General features: G+C 27.5%; 2 protein-coding genes across 3 annotated transcripts in view; one reads left to right on the top strand and one right to left on the bottom strand.

The window, feature by feature from the left end:
- LOC142319575 (mitochondrial import receptor subunit TOM20 homolog) overlaps positions 1–10472 on the top strand; it is a 39992-nt gene extending 29520 nt beyond the window's left edge. The window contains exon 4 of the mRNA XM_075357025.1: positions 9580–10472. Coding sequence (XP_075213140.1) covers positions 9580–9630 — 51 coding nt within the window. The 3' untranslated portion in view covers positions 9631–10472. The remainder of the gene's footprint in view (positions 1–9579) is intronic.
- Hmbs (porphobilinogen deaminase-like protein l(3)02640) overlaps positions 10468–15126 on the bottom strand; it is a 56284-nt gene continuing 51625 nt past the window's right edge. For both annotated transcript variants that reach the window (XM_075357024.1, XM_075357022.1), the window contains one exon: positions 10468–15107. In XM_075357024.1, the coding sequence (XP_075213139.1) occupies positions 14930–15107 (178 nt within the window). In that variant the 3' untranslated portion in view covers positions 10468–14929. The remainder of the gene's footprint in view (positions 15108–15126) is intronic.

Genomic DNA, 15126 nt, shown 5'->3' with positions numbered 1-15126 from the left:
CTGGAAAGTCTCTTTCTGTTAACTGGTTCAAAAGTATTTTTCTCAGCAGAAAAAAGAACTATATGAATGCGAAGACCAAGAGCAATATGTTTCCCCACATCACAATATTGAACAATTGGATGCTGCTTGTAGCAGCATTTTGGGTGTATCACCTCCATCAAAATTGAAAAAAATGAAGCATGGATCGAAGGCCATCAGCATTAAAATTTAAATTAAATACGATATCAGACTCAATACTAAATAAGTATTGTACTACTTTCACTTAAGGAAAAATACTCTATTGCTTTTGTGTGTGGCAATCAGTGGTAGATATTAACCTCGAAAGTGACTGTGCAGGTACATTTTTTCCATTCAGCTGGAACACATACCTCGTTTTAAAAGTCTCAACAAGACAAAGTATGGGTACCGATCTGCAAAGTCCTGAGAAAGTTAACATCACTTGAACTAACTACAGTGACGGGTCGGGTTGTTCTCATATAATTTCAAGAGAATTATCAATAGAAGTATCACAGCTGTTGGTTAACCACACTAAATAATAAACTTTCATTGTTGCAAACTGGCTATTTCATTGAAGAATAATTAAAATTTTGCTACATTTTATTTTTTCTTTGTTACTGTTTACAAAAATAAATTGGCAAAAAAAAATGAATTCTTGAAAAGAGATGTAAGCTACTCATTGAAATCTCAGTTTGGGTAAGTTTTAAGCATTTTTGAATCAAAATTGTATTAGGTTACTGGTATTGGTTAAGTTAGCATTAAATTATCACATATAACAATTAAAAAAAAAAAAAACTATTTTAAAAATATTGAAAACGTCAACTTCAACAACATAGGAGCTAAATATAAAAAGTATAAAGTGCAAAGAAGATAAGAAATCCTCTTGGAGCACTTATTTTGTGAGTCAAAATGGTATCGCTTTTTACAGGGTTTTCATGATTTTTGAGAGATAACTGTTTTATTAGCACAATACACAAAAAACTTTTTTATTTGCTGTAAAGATCTACAAAAACACTTAAAGTTGTGCAAATTTGAGATTTTTATCACCAGCCCCATCAGAGTAATCTGAAGCCAAAATATGAATTTAAAAAAAAGTTTTCAAAAATTCATAAACATTTAGGGGTAAGCAATCACCATTAATATTATTTATGCTAAAACTACTAACACCTACATATAAAAAATAATTCAAACAGTGTATGCCATCCCTGCCTCTTGAAAAAATTACCAAAAGTGAAATTTCACAGTTTTTCACGTTCAACTTTATTGGTAATTTTCTCAAAGAAAAAAGAGAGATAAGTAATGTCAGTCAATCTTTTACCTTGCACACTTTTACTGTAAGTCAATCTTTTACCTTGAGAAAAATATGATTAAATCGCTTTTTTTTGTTTTATACCTTCCAGAACCAATAGTTTTTTAGTTATGGTCTTTTCTGTAAACCTTTACAATCACAAAAATAGGTATGTGCACCTTAACAGAAATGGCCACACCACAGTTAAACAGCTTAAATAAAATATGTAAAAAAAAAATAGTTGTAAGGTCCTGGACATGTAGGAAACAAGTGGGTAAGTTTCAGTTTTTTTTTAATTTGTCAAGCAACCAGCTTCTGTTATTTTTCAGGACTCTTCAAATGGATTGACCCTGGATGCTGTTTTTCATTTAGATGTCTGTATACATTTGAAAATATTTAATTGTATGCTTATGGAGCTGTGATTGTTTTTACTAAATTGATTACAATTATTTACATTTTTGGGTACAACAAATTTTTAAACTGATTGAAATGATTCCATACATACAATTAACTTTGGAGGATACAATATTTTATGGGAATAACTTGATTCCCAATATTTTAACAACACTTTTTCTCTGAAACTGACCAAAATAAAAATGCTTTTATATCTAATTAGAGAAAAAATAAAACTGTAATCCAAATTTTATTTTATAAATATCTCACAATACCTGTAAAAGAAACTGAAATGCTTATTAGACAAGACAAGTTTTTCCCGTGTTTTGAAAAAGTTATATTTTATCTTAGTAATACTTTTAAACTAATTCCAAAATATATCTGTATATAGGAACTTTTTTATGTAGCAAGGTGTGGTGTTCTTTAAACACCACACCTTGATGTAAAGATAGAAGTTTCACGTTGTAGCTACTGAATAAAACAAAATGGAAACTTCCCTTATTATTGACTGGCTGTTTTCAAATGTACAATATATCATCTTCCACAAGCTTATCTCAAAAAATGTTGTAGTCTGTCATATGCTATGCTGTATTAAAGTAATTTATAAAAGAATTGTTTGATACACATTTTTTATCACTAACAAATTGGTTTTGTTTGAAATTTTCTTTATCTCTAACAGCTTCAAGGTGAACCTGGATTTATAGTAATAATAATAATTTGCTACTTATGACTAATAATCAGTAAAGTATATTCAAAATCTGTGATGTTTTAATTTATGATAATATATTAATATCTAAAATGTTAACTCATAGAAGGTTATTATTTAGAAACTTCCCGTATTATTGACTGGCTGTTTTCAAATGTACAATATATCATCTTCCACAAGCTTACCTCAAAAAATGTTGTAGTCTGTCATATGCTATGCTGTATTAAAGTAATTTATAAAAGAATTGTTTGATACACATTTTTATCACTAACAAATTGGTTTTGTTTGAAATTTTCTTTATCTCTAACAGCTTCAAGGTGAACCTGGATTTATAGTAATAATAATAATTTGCTACTTATGACTAATAATCACTAAAGTATATTCAAAATCTGTGATGTTTTAATTTATGATAATATATTAATATCTAAAATGTTAACTCATAGGAGGTTATTATTTAGCTTCTGTAAAAGCCAGTTTAGTATAATTGCATTTAGTTTTTGATTAAAGAACCCATTTTTAAATGTTTTTCTTAAAATCATTTGCTGATCTCCCATGGCAGGGTGATAGCATCTCAGTCCTTCATTCAGGAGGCTTAGGTTCAAATCCCTGTCAGGTACGGCATGTTTCGTATACTACAAAACTCAATTTCCCTTTCCCCAGATTCAAACTTCCGCGATGAAATTCCTCAAGCCAAAAAAAAAATCACTTAACCTGAGTAATCGTAGGATGTGTAAATCAAAGCTTATTTATTAGCAGTAAATTTGAACTAGTACAAATTGGTAAATGAATTGGTGACAGGCTTCTGATTACAGCTTATGCAATTTAACTGAATGATCAATAATGTGTTTTCATTTGTCATGTACGAGGATTGTTCAGTAATTAGACAAATGACTTGAAGAAAAGTTATTATTTTTCAATGGCAATGAGACTAATGCTACTTTTCAATATAATCCCTACCATTTTCTGTGAGATATCTTATTCCAGTAGTAAAGAATTGTTCACTTTTGTGTCTTGAGCCATTCTTGCTGCATCCTTGACAGCTCATTGTTTCTGAATTTGGTACCACATGCAAATTCTTATAAAACAAAAAAAGATGTGATTGTGCGAGATGGGGCTGTAAGGCGGATGTGACAATACCTAACCCTGTTCAGTATTATGGAAGCAGGCATAAATATGCAGAAGAATTAGAGAGAATCAGGATGTTTCCTCATTATTGCTGTTTTCATTCCATTTTCCAGCATATCACAATAGTACTCACTTGATTGTACATAGTTCTTCCAAATAATTGCAATTAATTGAGTTTTTATAGTCCCAAAATATCGTTAGTATCATTTTACTGGCTGACGTGTGGAGGTTTGAATTTTTTACTTCCTTGTACGAAGTAAAGGGAGTATTGCAATCGCGAAAAATTTCAGATTTCAACAGAAATATCCATTTGACTAGTTTCAGCATGATGTCTGTACGTATGTATGAACATATCTTTGCCTAACTCAAAAACTATAAGCCATAGGATTGAAATTTTGGATGTAGGACTGTGTAACATCTAGTTGTTCACCTCCCCTTTTGATTGCAATCAACTGAGCCAAAGTGCCCAAAAAAAAACCAAAATCCCCAAAAATTTGGATTTTTGACTTTTGACTTTTCTTAACTGCAGCAATAAGCTGTCATTGAGAACTTTTCAATGATACATCATAAGTGGTACTTATTTACATTAATTCCAGAGTTAATAGCCAAGTAAAATTTTAACTAATGAAATTAATTACCCACATCGGTACGAATCAGATTTCATCTCCTTTCTTTTAACTTTAAATTAAATACATTGATTTATTAATAATTATTAATGCGCGATTGTACAAAATTTAAATAAATAATAATTCTTCAATAATAACAATAAATTTTTTTTTTTTTTAAATCAGAAGTTATTAGTGAAATAAAATATGATGTACTTTTCATTTTAAAAAATTGTGTATATGTAATTTAATGTGTGTACAAGGAAGTCATGTGGTGTCCACATCAGATTTTTATTTATTAGAAGCAATTAAAATTTATTTTTAAAGATAATAGATAAATGTAAACAACTAATTGTAAAATAATTATCAATATAAAAAAAATCAGTTTGATGATAACAACATACTTAGAATAAAATTGATTTCTTAGAACTGTACATTATGTACCACAGTAACTTCAGATTAAAAAAAAAAACACTTTTATTACATGTTAATGGAACATCTCAAGGATGTGTTATACGATATTTCAATCAGCATAGGAAGTAGTACCTTGAATATACAGGTGCAAAATGAATTTAAATAAATACAGATTCAAAATAATTTCTAAAACTACATATCTGCAAAAATTAAAAATTACCAAAACAGAATAATAATTATCATGTACTGCAAGAAAATAACAAAAAAAAAGATGAAATGTAATTTACCTGAAGACATATGAAAAGTAGCAGTTAAAATATTCTTATATCCTCCAAGGCAAACAACAGGACTCGGAAATGATAATACTTCTCTTTGATTACTAGCTAAAGTAAATATACGCAAAGTTTGCATACTTGTAGCTACTGCAACCCATCCAATTCCGGTAGTAACAGCTATAGCTTCTTCCTCCTCTTCTGTTAATTCAGTAAACCATTCAATCTCCTTTTTTTAATGGATGACATCCTAAATAGCTGAAAAGGTAATACAAATCGTGCATAAAAGCTTTAGGTAGTTTATTTTAGACATACAGTGTTTTGAAAACGGTGAATCCAATCATTACTGAAAATCCAAGTTTCTTAATTAATATTTTATTACTGGAAAGAATTATTTAATTTATTAATATTCTTAATATAAAACAGAATGTGGCCGATTACTGCTAGTTGGTTAATGAGGATATTAATGAATAATACTTAATTTGAAATGCATCAGTGTAAAATATATATATAATATGTAAATATAAATGTATAATATATTCATTTATGCATCCCAAAGAGCATAAATATAAGGCATTGAACAAGTCATTGTAATGTTATCCACAATCATAATTGTTATTATAACAAACCAAATATAGAGCATCATTGGCTTGGCACATAATTACTGTGCATGCCTATTATAATAACTTGATTTATGATCATTCTCAAGAAATGAATAATAAGTTTTAGTAGCACATAGCTATCATATTTATTGTTGCACATTTGAGTCATCCTTTTTCATTGTATCTTTAAGATTAAATTAAATTATAAGATTATGGCGAAACAAGTTGATACTGTACTGCTCATGTCTCCATAAAAACAGTATGATGTGGTTACAGTCCTCAAACCAAGCATACTATGGTCCCAAAACCACACATTAGCGATGACATACAATTCTGGTAAAGGTCTGTTTCATTGATAATGAACATCAAACAGACTGAATGTATATCTTCCACTTTTACTTTTGCTAACATTTTGTTTTTTCTAACATTTTAGAACACTCTCCAGTAGCTGAAACATCGCGCTTGCAGCTTTATTTGGCATCCCTACTTTAAAACGTTTGTCCTTACTTTTTATATAGTATAAAATTGAATATTTTGATTAATTTAGCTAGTAATTTAGATAAGTTGGGATGCAAGAAATTCAGTTTGAAGGAAAGATCAAATGTGTCAATCAAAATTTTTAAATAAAAGGGTTCACTTCAGCAAGTGTTTAAATTGAGTCTGTTGTACCACCTGTCATGTAACACCTGAACAATATCTTTCTAGGACTAGATCTGATCAGCTGATAAAACCATCATCGATGATTAATAGGAAGCTAATGATGAAAAGTTTACTATGCTTACTTCCTTGTACGTATCTTTCATAACATAACTTAAAACAATTAGCTGTAGGATGTTGAAATTTTGGATTTAGGACTGTTGTAACATCTAGTTGTGCACCTCCCATTTTGATTGCAATCGACTGAACCAAAAGTATCCAAACAAAAACCTAAAATCCCCAAAAACTTGGTTTTGGACTTTCTTAACTGCAGTAGTAAGCCTTCATTGAAAGCTTTTCAACAATGCATCGTGACTTATGGTACTTATTATCATTGGTTCCAGAGTTATAGCCAAAAAAATTTAACTAATGAAATATTTGGATCTTACAAGGGTAGGTACATCAGTTCGAATCTTACTTCATCTCCTTTTTTAACTATTGTTTTAATTTATTTTTTCAACTTTTTTTTAAATTTAAATATATTGATTTAATAATTAATTATTAACCCATGATTGTAAAAAAAGTTTTTCAATAATTACAATTAAAAAATCAGAAATTATTAGTGAAATAAAATTCTATGGATATACAAATGTGTAATAATAGGCATTATTACATGTGTCAAAGGTCTGTAAAATAATGAGTGAGACTGGTTTAGAAAATCTTTTTTATTTACAATCCAATTATACATGGACTGTATCACCTTCAAAATAGTTCCCTTGGGAAGCCATGCAATGCTTCAAATGGTTTTCCCACTGTTCATAGCTTTGTTGGAACTCAGAAAACGGAATATCCTTCAGATGGTCGGTTACTGTTCCAAAATGGTGTCTTTTGAGGTGTTTTTTAAAGTCAGGAACAGGAAAAAGTCACAGGGACTCAAGTCAGGTGAATAAGGAGGTTGAGGAACTACAGGAATGTTTTTCTTTGCCAAAAATTCATTAATAGAGAGTGCAGTATGACAAGGTTACCATGATGGCATACAGTTGTCTTTGACGGCTGGTCTCATATGGGCAACTCTTTTTCACAGTCTTTCAAGAATTTATCGGTAAACATATTGATTTACATTCTGCCATGTAGGCAAAAACTTCTTATGGACAATGCTATTACTATTGAAGATACAATTTAGCATGGTTTTGTTTTTTGATTTGCTCATTTTTGCTTTTTTGGGACGTGGTGAGTTTGAAGTGTGCTCCTCTGACATTTTGTTTCTGGGTTGTACCCAAATATATAAGATTCATCACCAGGAATAACTTTTTTCAGAAAATCAGGATCAGTTTCAATTCGCCCTAGAAGATCGCCGCGGCAGACTTACATCCTCTTGTTTTTCTGTTCCAACAGTGAGGTTTTTTGGGATCAATTTTGCACAAACTTTTTTCATGTCAAATTCATTTGTGAAAATTTTATGGACTGTGGTATGGTTCAAATTCAATTTTTGTGCAATAATTCTGATAGTTAATCGCTGGTCATACTGTATCAAGGACTCTGATTCACTCAACATTGTCATCACTTTCTGACGTTAATGGTCTTCCAGAGTGTGGATCATCCACAACTGATTCCTGGCCATCTGAAAATGCTTTAAACCACCTAAAAACTTGGGTTCATGACAGAGCGTCATCTCCATACGCCCTTTTCAATTTTGAAAAAGTTTCAGTAGCATTCTCACCAAGTTAAACACAAAACTTGATTGCACAATGTTGCTAATAATTAGTATCACTCATTTTTGTAACGCAACAGAAACTTGTTTTCACAAAAAGTTTATTTACGTCTCACATGGCAACAATAGACTAAAAATATTAATACCTAATATTAATATAAACCAGCTTTTCATATAACCCTATGTTTACTAGTAACTCTACAGCGTTGCCACTTTCATTGCCAAAAAAAACTGATCTCTTTACTTTATTTACAGACCTCGTATATGTGTAATAATTTGGTGAAACATCTGATTATCTAATATCAATTGAAAATTATAATTTAGAATCATATTATTTGTGGATTTTCTAGTTTAATTTTATCTATATTAAAGTTAACTACAGAGTGACTGAAAAATAGACCCTTACAAGAACAACATATACACTGAGGCATACATGCCCGATCTTTAATAAATTGCAAAAAATTTTATCTTTTAGTTCATTACTCATCATTTAATCACTCTTTGGTTTGATGTAATTCTTCTGATCATAATTTTTGTACATGTTCTCTAGTTTTCAAATTTTCTTTCTTTGTACTCATCATCCTCTTAATCTTTTTATTCTTCCCTTGTTCTTAACATTTTCTTCCTCTTCATATTCATCTTTGTGTCAGTTTTTTTTAAATATATTTCTTCATGTTATCTTTCTTTTTCCTGTGTGATTGCTTCTTTTTCATTTTTTATTGTTCACCAAATAATCCAATAATAAAAACGAAATATTTTACACCATAAGGTCAAAATTAACATTTGTAACCAGTGTACAAGAGTTCACTAAACAGAATAGTTTAATTATTATTAACTTTTATATATACAACACACCAGAAATTTAAAACTTTTGTTAATCAACTCAAGAAGATACGAATAATACTGAACTAGTAATATGAGTAATTAAAGGACTTTTACTCTATCCTAATTCATGTAAGATTGTTGAATTAATAATTGTATAAATATGTGATATTAATAAAAACTAATATTTCAGCAATGGTGTAACTGTCTCTTTTAAAGAATTTGAGGATCGTATCTCACTTCGTATCCCACACTGACATTTGAATTCTGGCTTGAAATGATGAATCAAAGTTTCATCACAAATTATATGATCTAAAACCTTCACTAAAAACCAGCGTTGGAATCACCTTGAACATGTTTGTGTTAATTCACCTTATTGTGGATAATGAAATGGACATTTGCTCATCAGATTTCAGCATTTTCTCAAATGTGTTCATGCTTCTGTATCTTATCTGCATGCATTATCAGATTGTGCAAAGTATCAGAACTTCATCTAGTGTTTTGCTACAATAAAAGTGTATGAAACTGTTCTACCCAATGTAAACTGTTCAATCCAATTATAAAAATTGTGTGGATAATATACCCTTTTTACCACCAACCATACTGTTTTAACATCACAAGTGAATCTCAGCCAGGTTTATACTTTCAGAAAATAACATTTTATTATAGCATGCAGTACTTCTACAAAATATGTTTCAAACAGAGCCAATATTTTGAAGAGGTTATAATAGTAGAAATTCTTTTTGAACAGCTACATTTTTTTCATCAGTAGTGCCAAGTTGAACATCAAACTGTCCAGTTAAATTGTCCGATTAAATAAATAGTTTTTCCATTGTTGTCACTCGTCTCTTTAGTTATTGAACAACCCTTGTAAGTTAAATTAATTCAGTTCAATACTGCTGTTGCAATACTTCAGTGAAAAAAATAAGTGATTGATATGATGTGCCTATGCTGTCTTAATTGTTTTTGTTCTATCTGAAATTGTAAAATATTATTTTTTTTTTTCAGAGGATAGATAAGCAGAACCAGAAAGAAATGGCCGAAGAAGATGTGGAATAAGACTTTTTGTCAATAGTTGTAGAATATTTTTATTAGGATTAAAGTTATTTTAGTCTTAGGATAAACTTGAAAAAATTATTTTACAGTTCAGAAAGAAAGAACATTTTTTTATTAATTATTTTGGTTTTTTATATTTTGATTTTAAAAAAGAAAAAAAAATTTTTTTTTTTTAATAAATAAAAAATATATTGTAAAAAGGTGTATAAAAAATCATATCATTCAATCATAAGATTTTTTTGACACTGTTAATAAATTGTTAATTAAACTTATTTGTTTGTTAATAACAACTTATTTGTTAATTAAAATACTGCCTTTGAATTATATTTAGTGTATTTATTTGTATTATGTGCTCAAGGTATATTACATGTATTTGATCTGTTATTTGTGATCATAATATATTAAAACTAATAAAAATGCTTAATTTACTTAAAAAAGCAATGTAGTCTTTTTAAGTAATTTATACAAAAAAAAAATCTTCTTTGGGTTGCTACTGCTAAATTGTATATACAGGCCTACTGTGAATATAACATTTGATGTAAGGTGTTATGAATTCTTTAAAACAAATCACATTAATTATTGTAGTAATCATCAAAAAGTCAGAATTTTATGGTTTTTGTGAAAGTAGAAGAAAATCATCTAAATATTTATTTTGAAGAGGTGTTAAGGTAATAGTTTTTTTTTTATAGTTTCTTTCAATTTTCTACAGCTACACTTTTCAATGTTCATGTATCAGGTTTATTATGGTGCTTTTTTGATATTGTGCAGCTAAATATTGTGGATTGTGTGTTTGTTGACACCTGCACACATGAAAATAAATTAATGAAATAAAATTATATATACCAGCTGTAGAGTTTTTATTTAATTAAATTATCCATAACCAACTAAAACAATAAAATATCTATTTTAATAATCATTAACTTCTTTTTTTTATATACACTATCACAATAGACTGTTATACAATAACAGTTATAATTATGCAATAAATACACTTTATTCAAAGTTTTGTTCTTTAGATAATAACATGAGACGTCACAGTAAAATATGAATACAAAGGTAAGGATATTGCTGAAGATTAAATCTACGAGAGGAGATTAATTTTCATAAGGCATAGGTATTTTTTAAAGTGCAAATTTGTATGCCTTTAATGTTTATATATGATGTTAATTTTTTTAAGCTGTACAGAATTATTGTTGATTAAAAATTGTAAACATTTACAAGCAGTTTCTAAATGTTAAACATTAAAAATCTATTTAAGCTAATCTGTTATTCATTTCGATCCTGCACTCCTAATAAAAAGGTGTAAATTTAAGTGCCAATAAATGAATTGACATCTTTGAACTAAAGCTGTTATATTTACTTGTTATTAATTTTACCACATCAGAATTAATTTATCAAATTTGATTTTTAAAATCTTATACATAGATTTACAAAAGCACTTTCAGGTTTAACAAATTATCACATTTAATTAGTAGGTTAATTTACTGCTTTTTGAAAAAAAAAAATTAAGTATAAAATTTATGATAAGCATTTTATTTTGGAATCTGAGATACAATAATCTTGTCTAAGAAAACTTAATAGCAACAAATGAAAGGCAGTACCTATAGCCTGCTTAAAATGTCAAATACTTGTCAAAATGAAAACTGACTGCAGTGGGTTATGTATAGAAAAGGTAACCAGTAAAAATTGAAACACAACTTTTAAACACCTAGCATTTCAAAGCTGCTCTATCACTATCTCAATATTTTTGGATTGTTCTAACTTCATACATAATTATCTTGTATGAATGGAAGGTAACTTTATATATATATATATATATATATTTCATTGGTAACATCTAATAAAACAAAATCTACATTCTAATTAATTATAAGGAAATAATATAATGTTTATAAGAAAAATATTCTAAACATGAAAACATCATGCTACTTAATAATATAAAGAAAAATCAAGGAAGACTATTGTTTCCTTCAAATGTGAATTAGAAAATTGATTTTTTTTTTAAATTAGTATAAAGTACAGTCTTATAGTCCTAGTTTAAATTTTTTGCTGTGGTTTCATAATAAATTTCTTATTAAAATGCAAATTTATAAAAGTATAATATATGAATATAAATATATAATTTTTTTTCACATGTTCAAATACTGCTAAACTAAATTATAATGTTTTACATTTCTTTTAGAGGTAAATTTATGTAGGCTTACATTTATGAAAATTTATATGAAGTTAAAGCCAAATAGGACAATCAATAAAGAAAATTTATATGAAGTTAAAGCCAAATAGGACAATCAATAAAAAAAAATTATATAATTTGAGTTGTGTAATTTCCACTTATATTTTGTTTGAGCAAAAAATGGTAAATGCATTGGCTTGTCTGAATGAGGTGATATCTTTTGTTTTGGTGTAGCTAATACAAAATTTAAATCTAATTTAGGTTTCGCTTTTAGATTTATCTAGAAGGGGTTTTTGAAGTATATTCAGTGCAACAATTTTTTTTCTAATTCATTTAACTGGTCTAAAGAAAGATTATAAAATAGATAAAAAAAGAACTTGCAATATTGGGGATATAAAGTTGGAGTATAAGATTGAAAAAATAAGAAACATCTTTACTGAACTTGCTTTAGGATTCAACTGCTCAGTTGAATCCATTTTACAGTCTGTATGTAAGTTACTGATATGGCATGTCATAAAATTATGTTTTGTTTTTTTTTTTTGATTAAGCGAGCAAATTTAATAAGAAAATTCTCAAATTTATAGCTCACATAAAATAATTTTTTAATCCTTAAGCATCTAAAGTTAGTTTATAAATATGGTATATGCACCATGCATTTCTCTTATTCTTAGATATTCTTGCCACCTCAATCATTTTTTATCAAGACTTTACTAATACCACCTCAGTTTGATAAATATAGTAACACACCTCATCACAAAACAAACAATTATCGCTAAACAAAATATTTTTTTTTAAGTAGTATCACTGAACTGATTACAATAGAAATCGCTTATCAATTTGTATATAAGTGTAAATGCAATATGTAGTATACTTGCACATATTTTTTATTATTATACAAATACTTTTATCTAGTGTAAATTCATATTAACAATGATTTTTAACATTGAATTAACTAAAGCAAGTTTTGTTACAATGGTACTTACAGGAAGTTAAATATGCTATTTAATAATGGCAGTTAAGAGCTTAAAATTAAATCAAAATGCAGACTGTTGATCTTGAATTCCTAACCAAATTATAAGTAAACAATTATAAACTTACAAGTATTTAAAGTAAAAAACAAATATTAACTATTTTGTGACAGTGATTATGCAAGACTAACTTTATTTATTGAATTGATCCTGATTTTAATTTTTCACTAGTAAAAATAAAAGTTATTTTAACTAATAAAAAAAAAAAGGATTAGGATTGCCAAAACCTGGAATGTGTTTTAATATGCTAATAACATACTTTCTTATGAACATCTAAAAAAATTAAATTTTTTTTATAATTAGACATTCCATCTCACAAGTATAAGACAATCCAATACTTTTAAGATTTATCAAGCGTAATCTGTTTCTGTACAGACAATTGTAACATAACATGTTAACATGTCCCCCCCTAAAAAAAATAAGAATAACTTTCAGTTAAAAAATGCAAAATATTTTAATATCAGTAATGTTAAATAACAGTACAGTTCCAATAACTCAAAAATTAATACTTATTTCTTAACATCTTATCAACTTTTTTCCATAAGATTCATCCTGCTAATTGGAAAATCATAATATTTTTACCGGACTGATATCTGTAACATTAAATTATTCATAGTTAAAAAATATTCTTACATTTAAAAAATGTGTGTGTATTATGCACTAATAGTAACTGGACGTATTTGTTCTGCTTGTAAGCAGACCTAAAATGTTTTAAAAATTTAAACTCGTACTATCACATATCAGCTAATTATTGTATACAATTGTAAAACTAGGTTTAAAAACCTGATAATTAAATGATGGTATAACAAATCGTTTAAAAAGAATAACATTTGACTTTAAGTTTAAAGTTTAAAATACATTAATGACATCATGACTCAGATGTAAGCAAAAATAACAAATTAAAAAAATACTTCCATTAATATTTTCATTGACCACTATCCACAAAAAGAGCATTTCAATTTTTAATGGACTGAAAAGTAATTAACACACTAAGAAAGAGAACAGTAAGCATTTGTGCCTTTTTCATCTAAAAAAAAAAAAAAAAAAAAAAAAATTGTAAGTAATTTTTATGTAAAATTTTTAGGACCAGGATGGCTTATCTTTTATCAACACTTGGGGGGGTCTGTGCTTGAGCAGTCATATATATATATATATATATATAATATGACTGTTGTTCAATCATTACGTTTCACTTACATAATACACTAATTCTTGATTGTTGTTTGATTACAAAAAACAGGATGTACAATATTTTGAAATTTTCTTGTTGTTTTGATTGTTGTTTGATTACAAAAAACAGGATGTACAATATTTTGAAATTTTCTTAAAAAGAATTTTCAAGAGACTGCAGCGTAGCAAACATGTAAACGCACACAATTTTCAACATGTAATTAATTAATGTTTATCATATTGAAGACATGATAAATGACATTTTTATCAGTTGAAAAAATGTTTTAATAAATAAGACTCAATGATATATTAAATGTTTACAAATAACAATATTAAATATTACTTTTCAGAAATTAAATAAAAACTAGAAGAAAGCTGCATTTTAAATGAATAACAAAAAATATACTAGAACCTACAAACATAACCTAATTTTTTTTTGTAAATAAATCACCATATAGGTAAAAGTTGAATAGAACAGATTATAGACATGAATAGTTACTCTGAATTATTTTCTACTTTTTTTTAATAAATAACAGTAGTAGATGTAACAAATAATATTTACCTTAAAATAGCCCTAAAATAGAAACATTTTTTAATTTAAAAAAACCTTTTATATACTATCACCAAATTCTTGTAAACTGACTATGTCAGTAAAAAATATAGGATCATAAAAGTTTAAAAAATTATTCACTAAAATTAATGTTATAAAAGATTCAAAATATTGCCTCGTCAAAAATTTATGGCAACAAAAAATATGAAAGATGGTTTTTCTTTTTTATGCTTACACATATGCATACATATATATATATATATATATATATATGCATATGACCACTATCCAATATATATATATATATATATATATATATATATTCATAACATTCATAAATCACTATATACTATTATAAAAATTATATAGCATTGATTTTTATTAACTGGCAGTACTATGTATTGTTTTCTTTGCTGAACTCATTATATCTAAAGCACCCTGTTGTATAAGCATGCTTGCTAAATCAGCACCAAGTTTTTCTGCTACAAATAAATCTCTTGGGCTTACACCTCCAGGCGATACGCCACAGAATAATCGAGGTTCCCTGTACGGACATTTACTAAAACAAAAAAAAAACT

This window comes from Lycorma delicatula, chromosome 2 (genome assembly GCF_047948215.1).
Source record: "Lycorma delicatula isolate Av1 chromosome 2, ASM4794821v1, whole genome shotgun sequence".
NCBI lineage: Eukaryota > Metazoa > Arthropoda > Insecta > Hemiptera > Fulgoridae > Lycorma > Lycorma delicatula.
Note: the sequence above shows the minus strand (reverse complement) of the source record. Positions and strands in the feature narration are given on the sequence as shown.